At 48.2% G+C, this 12,962-nt stretch overlaps 1 protein-coding gene and 1 long non-coding RNA gene across 3 annotated transcripts in view; one reads left to right on the forward strand and one right to left on the reverse strand.

Annotated features, from left to right (window-relative positions):
- LOC142464833 (uncharacterized) overlaps positions 1 to 12,962 on the reverse strand; it is a 45,555-nt gene that overhangs the window by 2,129 nt on the left and 30,464 nt on the right. The window lies entirely within an intron of this gene.
- LOC142464831 (sodium/glucose cotransporter 1-like) overlaps positions 5,325 to 12,962 on the forward strand; it is a 34,950-nt gene continuing 27,312 nt past the window's right edge. The window contains exons 1-3 of the mRNA XM_075568440.1: positions 5,325 to 5,590; positions 6,641 to 6,712; positions 12,498 to 12,602. Coding sequence (XP_075424555.1) covers positions 5,465 to 5,590; positions 6,641 to 6,712; positions 12,498 to 12,602 — 303 coding nt within the window. The 5' untranslated portion in view covers positions 5,325 to 5,464. The remainder of the gene's footprint in view (positions 5,591 to 6,640; positions 6,713 to 12,497; positions 12,603 to 12,962) is intronic.

Below are 12,962 nucleotides of genomic sequence, written 5' to 3' on the forward strand. Positions count from 1 at the left end.
TCAGTAACAACCCCTTACTCTGAAGCACGTCCAGATCGTGCCAGGGAGTAGTGACGGTAGGGGCAGCCTGGCTCAGTATATTCAAGTTTTAGCTTGCTGGTTGCACCTATCTGTCAAGATGACGACCCATGTATTGGGTTACAATGGCCATCTGCCTACAGACAAAATGTCTGCCAGCACTATTAATATGTGTGTGCCATCTGTAGAACCAGTTTATTTAGTGTTTGTGACTTGTGTATTTTTTGTGGGATTCATTGTGTACTGGGCCCTTGATTAGATTAGGAAGACCAGTCCCCAATGAAACCAACTGCCATCTTTTGTCTGGGGCCAGGTGCTGTTCTTCGGAATCAATGGTGAGCTGGGGAAGGGCCGGGCCACCTGCTGGGAGGACATACACTTCACATGGAGGTCTTTCGCTCGGGCAGAGTGGAGCCTATCCCTGCAGGAGGTCTGGAGCTGTTATGAGGAATCGGCGCCTGGGTCCTAGCTCCGTTGGTCCAATCTCATTGGTCAGTTCCAATTTCCCACACTCCCAAGCACGCCCCTACGGGCTGCCCTAGTGTACGGTCACCACCCCCAGCCCTGATTGATCCGTCTCGGGTGAGCCCCCGAGCTCTCATTGGTGTCGCAAAAACAATCTCTGTCCTGACTGGCAGGCACCCAAACGTCTATTTTTCTGGATAGAGGCCGGGGGTCTATGTAAGTCGACACCGATTAGAGCTCCACAGTAATTCTTGGTTGGTCTGGGTGTCCAGAGACCAGTTGGAAATACGAATAGTGACGCGAGAGGCGGTGGTCCCAAGTTACTGGGATATCCTGAGATGGACGGATCGTGGGGGTGTCCTGGATAAGCTCGCTCCAGCAGCGACCAGCAACTAGGAAGATGGGAAACCCATCTTGGTAAATTGTAACACAAGAAAAGGAAGCCTAGTATGTAGCACTCTATCGCTGACTGGTGGATTAATTAAGAATATAAAATAAATTTAATGTCAACCAACGAATGTAAAATAAAGAGTGTTAAAAAAATACAACAATAACTGTGGCTCTGACCGTAGAATGAGCACTATAAGAGTACTCGTAGAATGAGCACTATAAGAGTACTCTTAGAATGAGCACTATAAGAGAACTCACGCTCGAACATAGATGTCTGTGGTGAACTAGAGGTCAGTCATCACACATGGTCCAATGTCAAGATTGGAGAGACCCTTGTAAGGGTGATAATGGGGCAATGTATATATAGCCCCTTACCCTGTATTGATGGGATATAGTTTGATGTACTAATATCCCCCAGCCCAGTACAGTCTGTGTCTATGATAATCCAGTATTCAGTGTATGCTCATCGAGTATGCAATCATGTAGGTGAAGGATAAAGTGTGTCTATAGCTGCACCCCTCTCATGGTGTAATTGTTAGCCACACAGTCCTGGTATATCTAAAGGTGCCATAAAGGGTGATAATACCACAAGGTCGCATACTTCTTCTCGCACCCTCATGACAATTATAGCCATATGGACTACTTCTTTGTATCAAACAGACTAGTTCCGTAGGCATCATATGCTAGGATCCATGATATTTCATGGTCAGACCATGCATCGATTGAACTCAGGTGCTCCCAATTTAGCCTGGACAGGCCTGGAGCGAACTGGAAGCTAAATGAGGCAATTCTAAAAATCCCACAGATCAGCCAATTGATGTAATGAGCTAGAACATTTATTTAGGATAAACGAGGATAGCGCAAACTCAAAGATCATTTTGTGGGAGGCGCACAAGGCCGCTCTTCGAGGCACACATTAGTATTGCGCAGGGCGTAAAAAAAAAAGAGAGACTCAAATTTTAAAACTACAAAAGAAACTGTCGGAAAAGCCCGGAATTTTTACTGGCTGCGGGAGGCACAGGTGGGGCAATGTTTTGCCATGCCCTGACACCTGCCTGCTAGTAGGCAGACATGGTGATCGGGCAACCGGTACCAGAGATCGGGGAGCCCTTTCAGCTGGTGGTGGTGGCTGTTGTATGGCCCCTCGTGATCCCCAGTCGGTGCAGTAAGAGTTATATCCTCACTGTGGTGGATTTTGCCACGAGGTACCTTGAAGCAGTAGCACTCTGTTCCATAAAGCCCCACAAGATAGCAGGTGCGCTGATAGATATCTTTGCTAGGGTAGGTTTCTCTAGCGAGATCCTGACTGATCAAGGAATGCTGTTCATGTCTGAACTACTCCAATGTCTAACTGCGGGGTTAAACAACATCACACTGCCCCCTACCATCCTCAAACAAACAGACTGTGTGAACGGTTCAATGGGACCTTATAACAGATGTGGCACATTTACAGCGCCTCCTGTTTGCCTACAGAGAGGTGCCCTAGGTGTCTACCGGCTTCTCGTTTCTCTATGGACGCCGGGACCATTGGCTGCTTGAATTGTTCCATGAGGGATGGGAGGGGGAGATCACCATGAACGATACCAATTATGTGGTGGCTTTTGAGTGAAGATCAGACAAGTCAGTGGACCTACAGTACCACATTAATATGCTGAAGGCATATGTAGCGAGTGGGCTGGTGGGGAGGACTGTGTGTAGTCTGCCACTGGGACACCCAGTTTGCCAAGCTTTGCCCGATCTCCTTGGGGAAGCCTGAGGGACGATCTGCAGATCAACTGGGCATTGGAGCCCAGCTCACTGCTCCCCAACGGGTACAGGTAAGAGAGTTACTAGGGAGGTATTGGGTCCTGTTTACAGACAAGCCGGGCAGGACCCACTTAGCTGATAATACGGTGACCAGGAGCCCTCCTCAAGAATGCCTACCTGGACTAAGCCAAAGTGAACAGGAGCATAGAGGGAGAGATGGAGATGTTGGCCCTCGAGGTCATGCCCCTAGTCACCAAAGTCCCTGGGCTCGCCGGTAGTCCCCAAGAAGGACGGAACCACAGTTTTGTGTCGACTAAAGCCAGCTCAATGCCCAGACTATGAAAGATGCTTTCCCCATACCCCGCATGAATGAGCTCCTAGATGAGCTCACTGGGACAAGTTATCATCAGTCTATCATGGTTCTTAGCCGCAGATATTGGCAGATCCCATTGACACCAAAGACAAGGGAGAAGTAGTCCTTCATCACTCTGAATGGCTTGTATGAATTCTCGGTAATGAAGAATGCACCAGCCACCTCATAACGCCTGGTCAATCAGTTGTTGGAAAGCATGCAGGGGTATGCTCGGGCATACCTGGACGATCTGGTGGTGTTTAGTAAGACCTGTGATGAGTTAGACCTGCACGTAGCTGTGGTCCTCAACCGGATTAGAGGGGCTGGCCTGACCCTGAAGCCCACTAAGTGTCTGCTTGGCATGGCAGAGATGCAGTATCGGGCCATCGGGTAGAAGGTGGGGGGTCAGTTCAAGCCAGAGGCAGTCAAGGTAGAGGCTAACCCTCCCATTGCAGAAGCAGGTGCTTTTGTTCTTGGAGACGGCCTGGTATTACCAGATATTTGTCCTCAGTACAGTGCTATTGCTAAGCTCCTGGTGGACCTGACCAAGAAAAGGCTCCCCCGGTCTGTGACTTAGTCTCCTGATTGCGAGATTGCATTCCTGGTTCTTAAGGATGCCTTAGTCAACACTTCTATCTTGGCAGTCCCCGACTATGAGAAGTGGTTCCTGGTACAGATGGATGCCTCTACCAATGACATTGGTGCAGTGCTCAGCCAGGTGGGCGAGGATGAAGGTTTATTTCAGCCGCAAGCTCATAGATTGGGAAATCGCATATGCCACTATAGAGAAGAAGTGCTTGGCCATTGTTTGAGCACTAACGAAGTCCTATTTCTATGGGCGATCTTTCCCAGTGGTAACTGATCACAACCCCCTCAGCTGGCTACATCATATATCTGGGGAGAACTGTACATTTTTGCAGTGGACCCTGGCCCTTCAAGAGTATGACTTTACTATTCACTATATGAAGGGCAATGTCAACGGACTCTACCGGCATGATGATCCCACCCCAGGCCAGCCACGGACTCCCATCAATCCAGGAGGCCAGCCCATCGGGACTGCTGCCCTAGGGGTCTCGTCTTGAGGGGGAGAGGTGTAATGGTAGTGCAGCTTGGCTCAGTATATTAAAGGTTACATTCGCTGGTTTCCCCTGTCACGATGGCGATCCAGGTATTGGGTCAGAATGGCCATCTGCCTACAGACAAAATGTCTGCCAGCACTGTTGGTATGTGTGCCACCTGTAGAACCAGTTTATTTATTGTTTGTGACTCGTGTATTTTCTATGTGATTCATTGTGTGCTGGGCCCTTGATTAGATTAGCAAGGCCAGCTCACAATAAAACCAACTGCCATCCTTTGGGGCCAGGTGTTGTGCTCAGGGAACAATGATGAGATGGGGAAGGGTCAGCCCATCTGCTGATGAGAGGACATCCACTTCACAAGTGGAGGTGTTGTTTTTCCCAGGCAGCGTGGAGCCTATCTCTACAGAAGGTAGGGAACTGACAGGAGGAATCAAGGCCTGGAACTTAGTTCCGTCGGTCCATTACCATTAGTTAGGTTCAATTTCCCACACTCCCAAGCATGCCCCTATGGGCTATCCTAGAGTACGGTCACCTCCCTCAGCACTGTTTGGTCCATCTCAGGCAAGCCCAAAAGCTCTGATTGGTGTCACCAAGACAATCTTTGTCCTGATTGGTAAGCACCTGGACTTCCATATTTCTGGGTGGAGGACGGGGGTCTGTGTAATTCAATGCCGATCGGGGCTCCATAGTCATTCATTGTTGGTCTCGGTGTTGAGACCAGTTGGAAATACAAATAGTGACCTATAAGGCTATAATTCCAAATTAGTGGGATATCCTGGGACGGATGGATCTTAGAGGCATTCTGGTTAAGTTCACTCCAGCAGCACCCAGCACCTAGTAAGCTAGGAGTCCCCTCAATCTTGGTAAGTTGTAACCGTGTAAAGCATCTGTGTTGCTACATGTTTGCTCCGGCCGAAACAAACCTAATTTATTTAACCTTGTTCTGTCTGGTGTTTGCGATCCTGGTGTCAATCGTCTGGTCTCCCGTGACAGAGAGTGACACTTGTATCCATAGTACTGGAGAAACCAGTAAACACTGTGGTTTGGTGGCTCATTGAGCCACTACTCTGACAGCCTGTTTGGCAACACCTGAGTGTCGCACCCTTTGCTTTCACTCCTCTGATGCCCCACATTCCTGACACGCAGTGTGCAGATGACACTCTCATACACTCTTATCATGGAATGCCAAAGAGCAGAAGAGATTGGGAAGAGTTCAGACGTCAGATACTTATCTGCCTCCTGAGTTTGGGAAAGTAAAACGGGGCAGGTTACACATTGATGGGAAGGAGAGGGGCGGGGGAAGATCTGTAAGACAGGTTTATAATTTACCTAACCTGTGAGGCACACACCTGAGAGGAAACAGAGGGACCAGTAGGCAGCTTGGCACAGCGGCCTCCAGCGTGAAGTGGGCAGGATGGAGACGACCCCGAGCACCAGCATGACCCCAGGCAAAAACGAAAACTCCATCCCTATCAATAACGCCGCTGATATCTCGGTGATAGTGATATATTTCATTGTGGTCCTGGCTGTGGGGCTATGGGTGAGTAACGGCATTTCTACTTCATGTATTTCCTCAGGGAGAATGTACCCAAGTGAATAAGTGGGAGCATTAACCGCTTCAATGCTGAGAGAGCCTGTAACATGTTGTAGATCTGTGAGTGATACTCAGGAGGCTTTGAGGACTTGGATGAAGCAGGAGAAAAATATACGAAGACATTTAAAAATAGCTGATAAGATTTCATCTCAAAACAAGATTGAGAAGATGCAGAGCATATGGTTGAACTTACGTTTTCTCTGAGTGCAATGCCCCAAGCACCATAGGTATATGGGGATATACCAAATAAGTAAACATGGGAAGGATGCTGGTCCAGAAAGTAATCAGATTGATAATATTTGGAGTCAGGAAGGAATGTATTTTTCCCTTAAGAGATATCAGTAGATGACGTGTCACTGGTTTTTTTATTGCCTTCTTCTGGATCAATATACGGTAAGTACGGATATAGGATAAAGTATCTGTCGTGTAAATTTAGCCTTAGTTGAACTTGATGGACATATGTCTTTTTTCAACCTCGTCTACTATAACTATATAACTATATATAAAGCCGCGGTACTGTGCTCGGATGCAGGCGGGCACAATCCTTTGGGAGTGGAGGAAACCTTTCCAGCTGTTAATGGGGCAGCACGAGATGTAGTTTGTACACAATCCTCCCTCAGATCTCAGCCTCACATACGCTTCAGTCCGGGGTTTCATTACTGAGCTTCTTTTATGTGGTGATGTAGATGAAGATGCCAAGATCTGACACCTCATGCGTGACCTTGGGAATGTCCCTTCACCCCTATGCACCCAGGTTGTCACTGTCACCTCTCTTATGGAGAGGCTGTTCTGTACACATGGAGAAGCGTGCCCACGCAGTGCACAGCTGTAGGAATACACATAGGTAATCTTGGCTGATACAGGTAAGGGGAGAGGTTTCATGCAGTGAATTAAGAGAAGTGAGTTTAACGGATATATCTGGCAATGTGTGGACCCAAGTCAGCCAGAGAAGTCTCTTGTGTGGGTCTAACTGTGTGACTTTGTCTTGTGTCCCAGGCCATGGTGAGGACGAGTCGTGGCACAGTGGGAGGATTCTTCCTGGCAGGACGCAGCATGGTGTGGTGGCCGGTGAGTGGACTATAGAGGAGGCTACCCTGCTAGAGCTACTGGCAGAATATTGCTGTAGAAGCCCTAATGCATGCAGTGTATTGCACAGCACAGGGCTAAGCATCAGTGCGCTGTATCGCTGTCTCCCACAAGATGCTGCCACGCTTCTGTGTAAGAACAGATTGTTTTAATGCCACATTTAAAGGTCTGTATGCAATATTCTGTCTCTGTTGGTTTCTCTGTTCAGACTGTTCATGCAACAGCATGAATTTGTTGGAGGAGAGGGAGGGATACATACTACATAAAGCAGCATGTCTCGGGAGACTGGATACATGGAGTGTTATTGACTGTGGCAGATAATGGAGATATTAGGCCTGGTTTATGGTTTATGATGAGCTCTGTTTGTTACGCTTCATGCAGCAGAGAGACAATCAGTGACTTGGGACCGGATGTGAGAAGAACATTTAGGGGCTGAAAGATACAGTTGTGTGTAATCTACATAAAGACGATATTTGAAGACAAGGAGGCTAATGAGATCACCAAGTGAGAGTGTAAATAGAGAGAGGAGGAGTGGTCCCAGGACAGGGCCCTGAGACACACCAACGGACAGGCCAACAGTAGAAGAGGACGAGCTAGCAATGGAGACACACCTAAGGAGTGGTTAGGAAGATATGAGGAGAACCAGGAGAGGGAATTGTTACGGATACCAATGGAGTAAAGATTTTGCAGGAGTAGAGGGTGACTGATAGTGTCAAACGCAGCAGAGAGGGTCAAGCAAAATTAGAAGGGAGTAGGCTGAGGTCCTCAGAATTGGCGGTGTGTAGATCATTAGCTACTTTGGAGAGGGCATTTTCCGGCTTATCATTATGTTGCTGTATCACTATTTGTCATTCTTGCTGAGCTGCACAAAGTTTGCCCCCAGTAGCGGGCAGTGAGTGAGGGGTCAGGTTTATACCCCTCCTGTGCCCTGAGCTTTGCAGGAACTCCCTTGCAGACTTTCTGGAATTCCCCGTCCTGCAAAAAATCCACTCGGGCATAAAACCCCTCTGTGAGTCAAACTCCTATCCAAATAGTTCTGATGTATTCCTGCGGAGGTCTTACCGACAGTGGCAGAAATGTCAAAACACCGAGCATCAGATGCAATCCTGATGTGAATATGTCAAGGCACCTTCATAATTTACCCCCTACCGACTCCAGGTCTTAATGTGGGCCAGTAGGAGGAGTCAGAAGTTACACGGTGCTTGTATTACAAGGGAATGTATTAAATGTTCAGTTTAAGACCATAATGTTTCTCAATTTATTTTGCAGCAAAAAACAGCCCAAATGTACACACACCCCATACAAACACACTAGACATATATACACACACACTCTACACACGCCCTGCATTCCTTGGGCTCTTTGCTCTCTACGCTGGGTTATGTAAGCTCCTGGAGATGGTGTGTTATTGCGGACACCTTATCCATATGTTGAAAGTCCACACTTTGCTAATGTTCCTGCGCAGGGTTATAGAAGTGGAAATGCGGTTAATGATTGGAGGTGATTGCATTTTTAATACCTGTTATTAAGATTAATAATTTATCTGCTGTGAGACGCAGATCAGGATATAGCTCCATAAACGCGTTACACTCTCCACCAATGAATTCCTTCTCCTGAAGGGGTCAGTGGGTCAGTCTAGTCACAAATACACAACACGGTGACCACAACAATAACAGTGACAACATGTTAGAAGTCTTCCTCCCTCCCACTGACCATCACATGTCAGACCCCTACACTGACATCCTCACCTCTACACTGACCTGCTCATCCCTACACTGACCTCCTCATCCCTACACTGACCTGCTCATCCCTGCACTGACCTCCTCATCCCTGCACTGACCTCCTCATCCCTATACTGACCTGCTCATCCCTACACTGACCTGCTCATCCCTACACTGACCTGCTCATCCCTACACTGACCTGCTCATCCCTACACTGACCTGCTCATCCCTACACTGACCTGCTCATCCCTACACTGACCTCATCATCCCTACACTGACCTCCTCATCCCTACATTGACCTGCTCATCCCTACACTGACCTGCTCATCCCTACACTGACCTCCTCATCCTTACACTGACCTCCTCACCCCTACACTGACCTCCTCACCCCTACACTGACCTCCTCACCCCTACACTGACCTCCTCATCCCTACACTGACCTCCTCATCCCTACACTGACCTCCTCATCCCTACACTGACCTGCTCATCCCTACACTGACCTGCTCATCCCTACACTGCCCCCTCTCACAAATTGCTGACCTGTAGAGACCACTTATATTCACTGCTCACCCCCCTCTCACTTCTGCGGTGGCCCATCCCAGTGGCTTGCTGTCCCTACTCTGTCTGGGAGGAAATGTGAGGGGAGATAAAGATAGAAAAAGAGTATGTTCCGACTAGCGGTGGACAAAATGGCTGCTTAGACGCAGAGCTCCATGGGGGGGTGGGGGAAGATACATTTCTATGATTTATAGAAGACAACGCACCTCAAAACTAAATAATAACATAACAAAAACACCTTGGATGCCCACCAAGAAGAAAAATACCGAGCGTACCCATTTCTTCTGGCGATCAGAGACAAAACTGCAGCGGACGGTTCGAGGGCGCCATCTTTCTCCCCTAGGAACTCGCCAGAATGAGAGAGAGGGAGATTGCAGACGATCAGGCAGAGTTCGCCACAAGGGGCTGGCCCGGGCTGACCAACTTGGCAATGAAGGACGATATGAAGAACATCCTGATGGACATAAAACAAATAATAAGTAACAAATAAAGTGGGTGAGATAAAAAAAAGGCATCGCCTCGCTGGGTGCGAGAGTGGATGAGCTGGAGACGGAGACCGGAAACAATATCGGAAGCCCAGGAATGGCTATCCCATAATGTAAAAGTACTGGAGGTGAGTATGCAGAACATGCTTCTATGGATTGAGGACATGGATAACAGGGGGCGATGCTCCAACATCAGAGTCCGGGGAATACCGGAGACAATCGAGGCAGAGGAGTTGGAAGCCTGATTACAGAAGCTGTTTTCCCATATTACAGGGAATCCCATTGCATACACGTGGAAGATGGACAGGGTGCACAGGGCCCTTAGGCCGAGATCAAGGCCTTCAGAGCCCCCACGAGAGAGGGTAATCAAACGACACCACATATTGTCCCATAGTGCGAGAGCCTTGCTTTAACTGTAGTAGTGCAAATTTAGCGGAAGCCGCACGACTGGGGGTATCAAAGATTATCCGGAATGTTTGCATGAAAGCGACGGAATCATCCAACAAGGGAACCCTTTTCATAAAGAGGTGATGCCCAAGCTAATGCTTCATCCGTGAGGAGCGAGAACAAGTAGGCAACTCGAGAGCGGTGGGTAGAGAAGGATGATGGTGGTGTGTCGAACTGCACCTGGCACTGCAAGCCAAGGGAAGCCCTCCATAGCGAACAGGAGTCAAGATCCGTGGCTCCCTTAGGACCACAGATACTGGTGCAGCGTCATGCGCTACAGGCGGGGGCATAGATGAGGTCACGCTGGGGGTACTAAGGTGGCTGCACAGGGTCTGCAGCGTAGCAGAAATTGAGTCCAGTTTCTGATCCAGCGTTTGTAGACGGGTGGCATGGGTTCCCAGAAGCGGGCCGTGACGGGAAACGGAGTACGCTACCTCTGCGGGGTCCATTGAGTGGTTTGTGCAACATGTAACATTGCTGACTGCAGAACAGGATATGGACCTGCAGGGCAGAGGTAGGGAGTAATACACCGATCTTGGCCTGGGATCAGAGACCTGAGATGCAGGGATAGTCAGGTATGGTTCCGGGGTCGAGGCAGGCAGAAGGCAAAGGGTAGTCAGGTCCAGTTCCGAGGTGAAGGCAGGCGGCATGCAAAGGGTAGTCAGGTCCGGTTCCGAGGTGAAGGCAGGTGGCATGCAAAGGGTAGTCAGGTCCGGTTCCGAGGTGAAGGCAGGCGGCAGGCAAAGGGTAGTCAGGTCTGGTTCCGAGGTCGAGGCAGGCGGCAGGCAAAGGATAGTCAGGTGCAGTTCCAAGGTGGAGGCAGGCGGCAGGCAAAGGATAGTCAGGTGCAGTTCCAAGGTGGAGGCAGGCGGCAGGCAAAGAGTAGTCAGGTCTGGTTCCCGAGGTCGAGGCAGGCGGCAGGCAAAGTGTAGTCTGGTCCGGTTGCGAGGTCGTGATAGGCAGCAGGCAAAACAAAGGCAAGGCAGAGCTCAGACAGTACAAGGAAGCAAGTACTTTGCACGAGCAAAGTCCAAGGGCAACTGCCTGCTATTTAAAGGCCAGAGAGACTTACTTCCTGTCAGGGGAGTAAGGGCAGGATTTTCCAGGAAGCAAGATGTCCGTGGTAGCTTTGTACAAGATGACATTACTTCCTGTCAGCAGTCATCCAGGATGTTTCAGACAGATCACTTATATTTGGTTCCCCAGGCCTGCAGGAAGCAGGGTCTGCTGGAACCAGCTGAGACTCACCCCCAGACAGAAGATTGCCACGAGGGCCAACCAGCGGCTGTAGGGAGCGGGTGTACAAAGAACCGGCATTCCAACCCTGCTGAGGGAACTACCTGTAGACCCCTAGAGGGATTCCCCAGCGACTGGCAGATAAGGACTTTCATATTTCCATTTGAAATTTGCATAGTATTGGTTTATCTGAAAGTAGGCTAGCTACCCAGGTGGATAGCTAGGGACCTGCTGTGTAGTTAGTCTCCCAATGGGAGTAGGGTTTTATTTTTTTGTTTGGTTTTCCTTAAAGGGACAGAGTGCCTATACTTTTGTTGTTATTGTGGAGAATAAATCACTGCCGTTACAGCCTAACCCACTGTTTAGGGCTCTTACTGACCCCACAGTGAGGCCGTCCTGCCACACTAGCTAAACACTGCTGAATATTTATCCAGGCAATATCCCTTAGTCAGCCCTTGCTACTACAAATTCTATTACCAGATAAGATCCTACAGCTCAAAACAGATGTCATATCTGATAAGGAACTGCCCATCCTCCATACAAGTTTATTACCAAATATGGCATGTTTTCTGGAAAAATCTTAGAACTCCTGTTAATCCAACATGATGCTATACACTAGTAGTCGATGGTCACTCAAATCTCACCTGCAGGGCCCCTTCGCTCAGACAACCCAACCCAGCTGCAATCCCATTATAGCTTAAAATACTATCCCAATGTGACTAATCTACAGAATATACCAATTCACCACCAGGAGAATAATATATGTGTGATATAATATGTATAGAAAAGAATTGTTGGAAATCAACATAATATCAAGCGTAGCATCCTGTTTTTATACACTGGATTCAAACCTAATTACAATATAAAAATGTAACTAAACTGGAATTCTTATACCCTGCTTCAGCACAGGTGGCTCAGTCATAATGACTGCACCACCTGTGCTGAAGCAGGGATATCCTGAAAATCTGACCAGTTTGTGAACATTGAGGACTGGAGTTGACCGCCCCTGGGCTACACAGTCGTAATTTGTAATCTGTAAAAGAATGTTAGATGCATATGAAAAAATAACTGTTTATAACAATGAAAAATTAGAAATAAAGAATTGATTAAAAAAAAGATAGAAAAGCTGTTCAGAGGAGGAATGGATGTCAAGGACACTGGTGATGTCATGGCGTGAAAATGACATCATTAATCAGGATTCAGAAAGCTCCTCTGAGCAGGAACTAACACTTTCTATCTGTATCTTGCACATAGACTCTAGCCTAGAACCGCTGACCCCTGCCCAGTCGCAGGCTGACCCTCTGCTTTCCGCCCCCTGCAGATCGGGGCATCTCTGTTTGCCAGTAACATCGGCAGTGTTCACTTTGTGGGTCTTGCGGGATCGGCAGCTGCTGGTGGCATCGTCATCGGGGCCTTCGAATGGAATGTGAGAGATTTCACTCAATACAGATACTCTGCTTGTAACACACACACTGCTCAGTGTATAATACAGATACACAGTGCTGTATATAATACAGGCACACTGCTCTGCCTATAATACAGACACAGACTGCTCTGCGTATAATACAGACACTGCTCTGTCTATAATATAGATACACAGTGATGTGTTATACAGATACACACTGCTCAGTATATAATAGAGATATACACTCTGCTCTGTGTATATGCTGCTCTGTGTATAACACAGATGCACACGCTACTCCTTGTATAACACAGATGCACACACGCTCTGTATATAATACATGCAGAGTGCTGGATCTTTACTGTTGGTCTCAATTGTGGGTGT

Source organism: Ascaphus truei, chromosome 13, assembly GCF_040206685.1.
Source record: "Ascaphus truei isolate aAscTru1 chromosome 13, aAscTru1.hap1, whole genome shotgun sequence".
Lineage (NCBI taxonomy): Eukaryota > Metazoa > Chordata > Amphibia > Anura > Ascaphidae > Ascaphus > Ascaphus truei.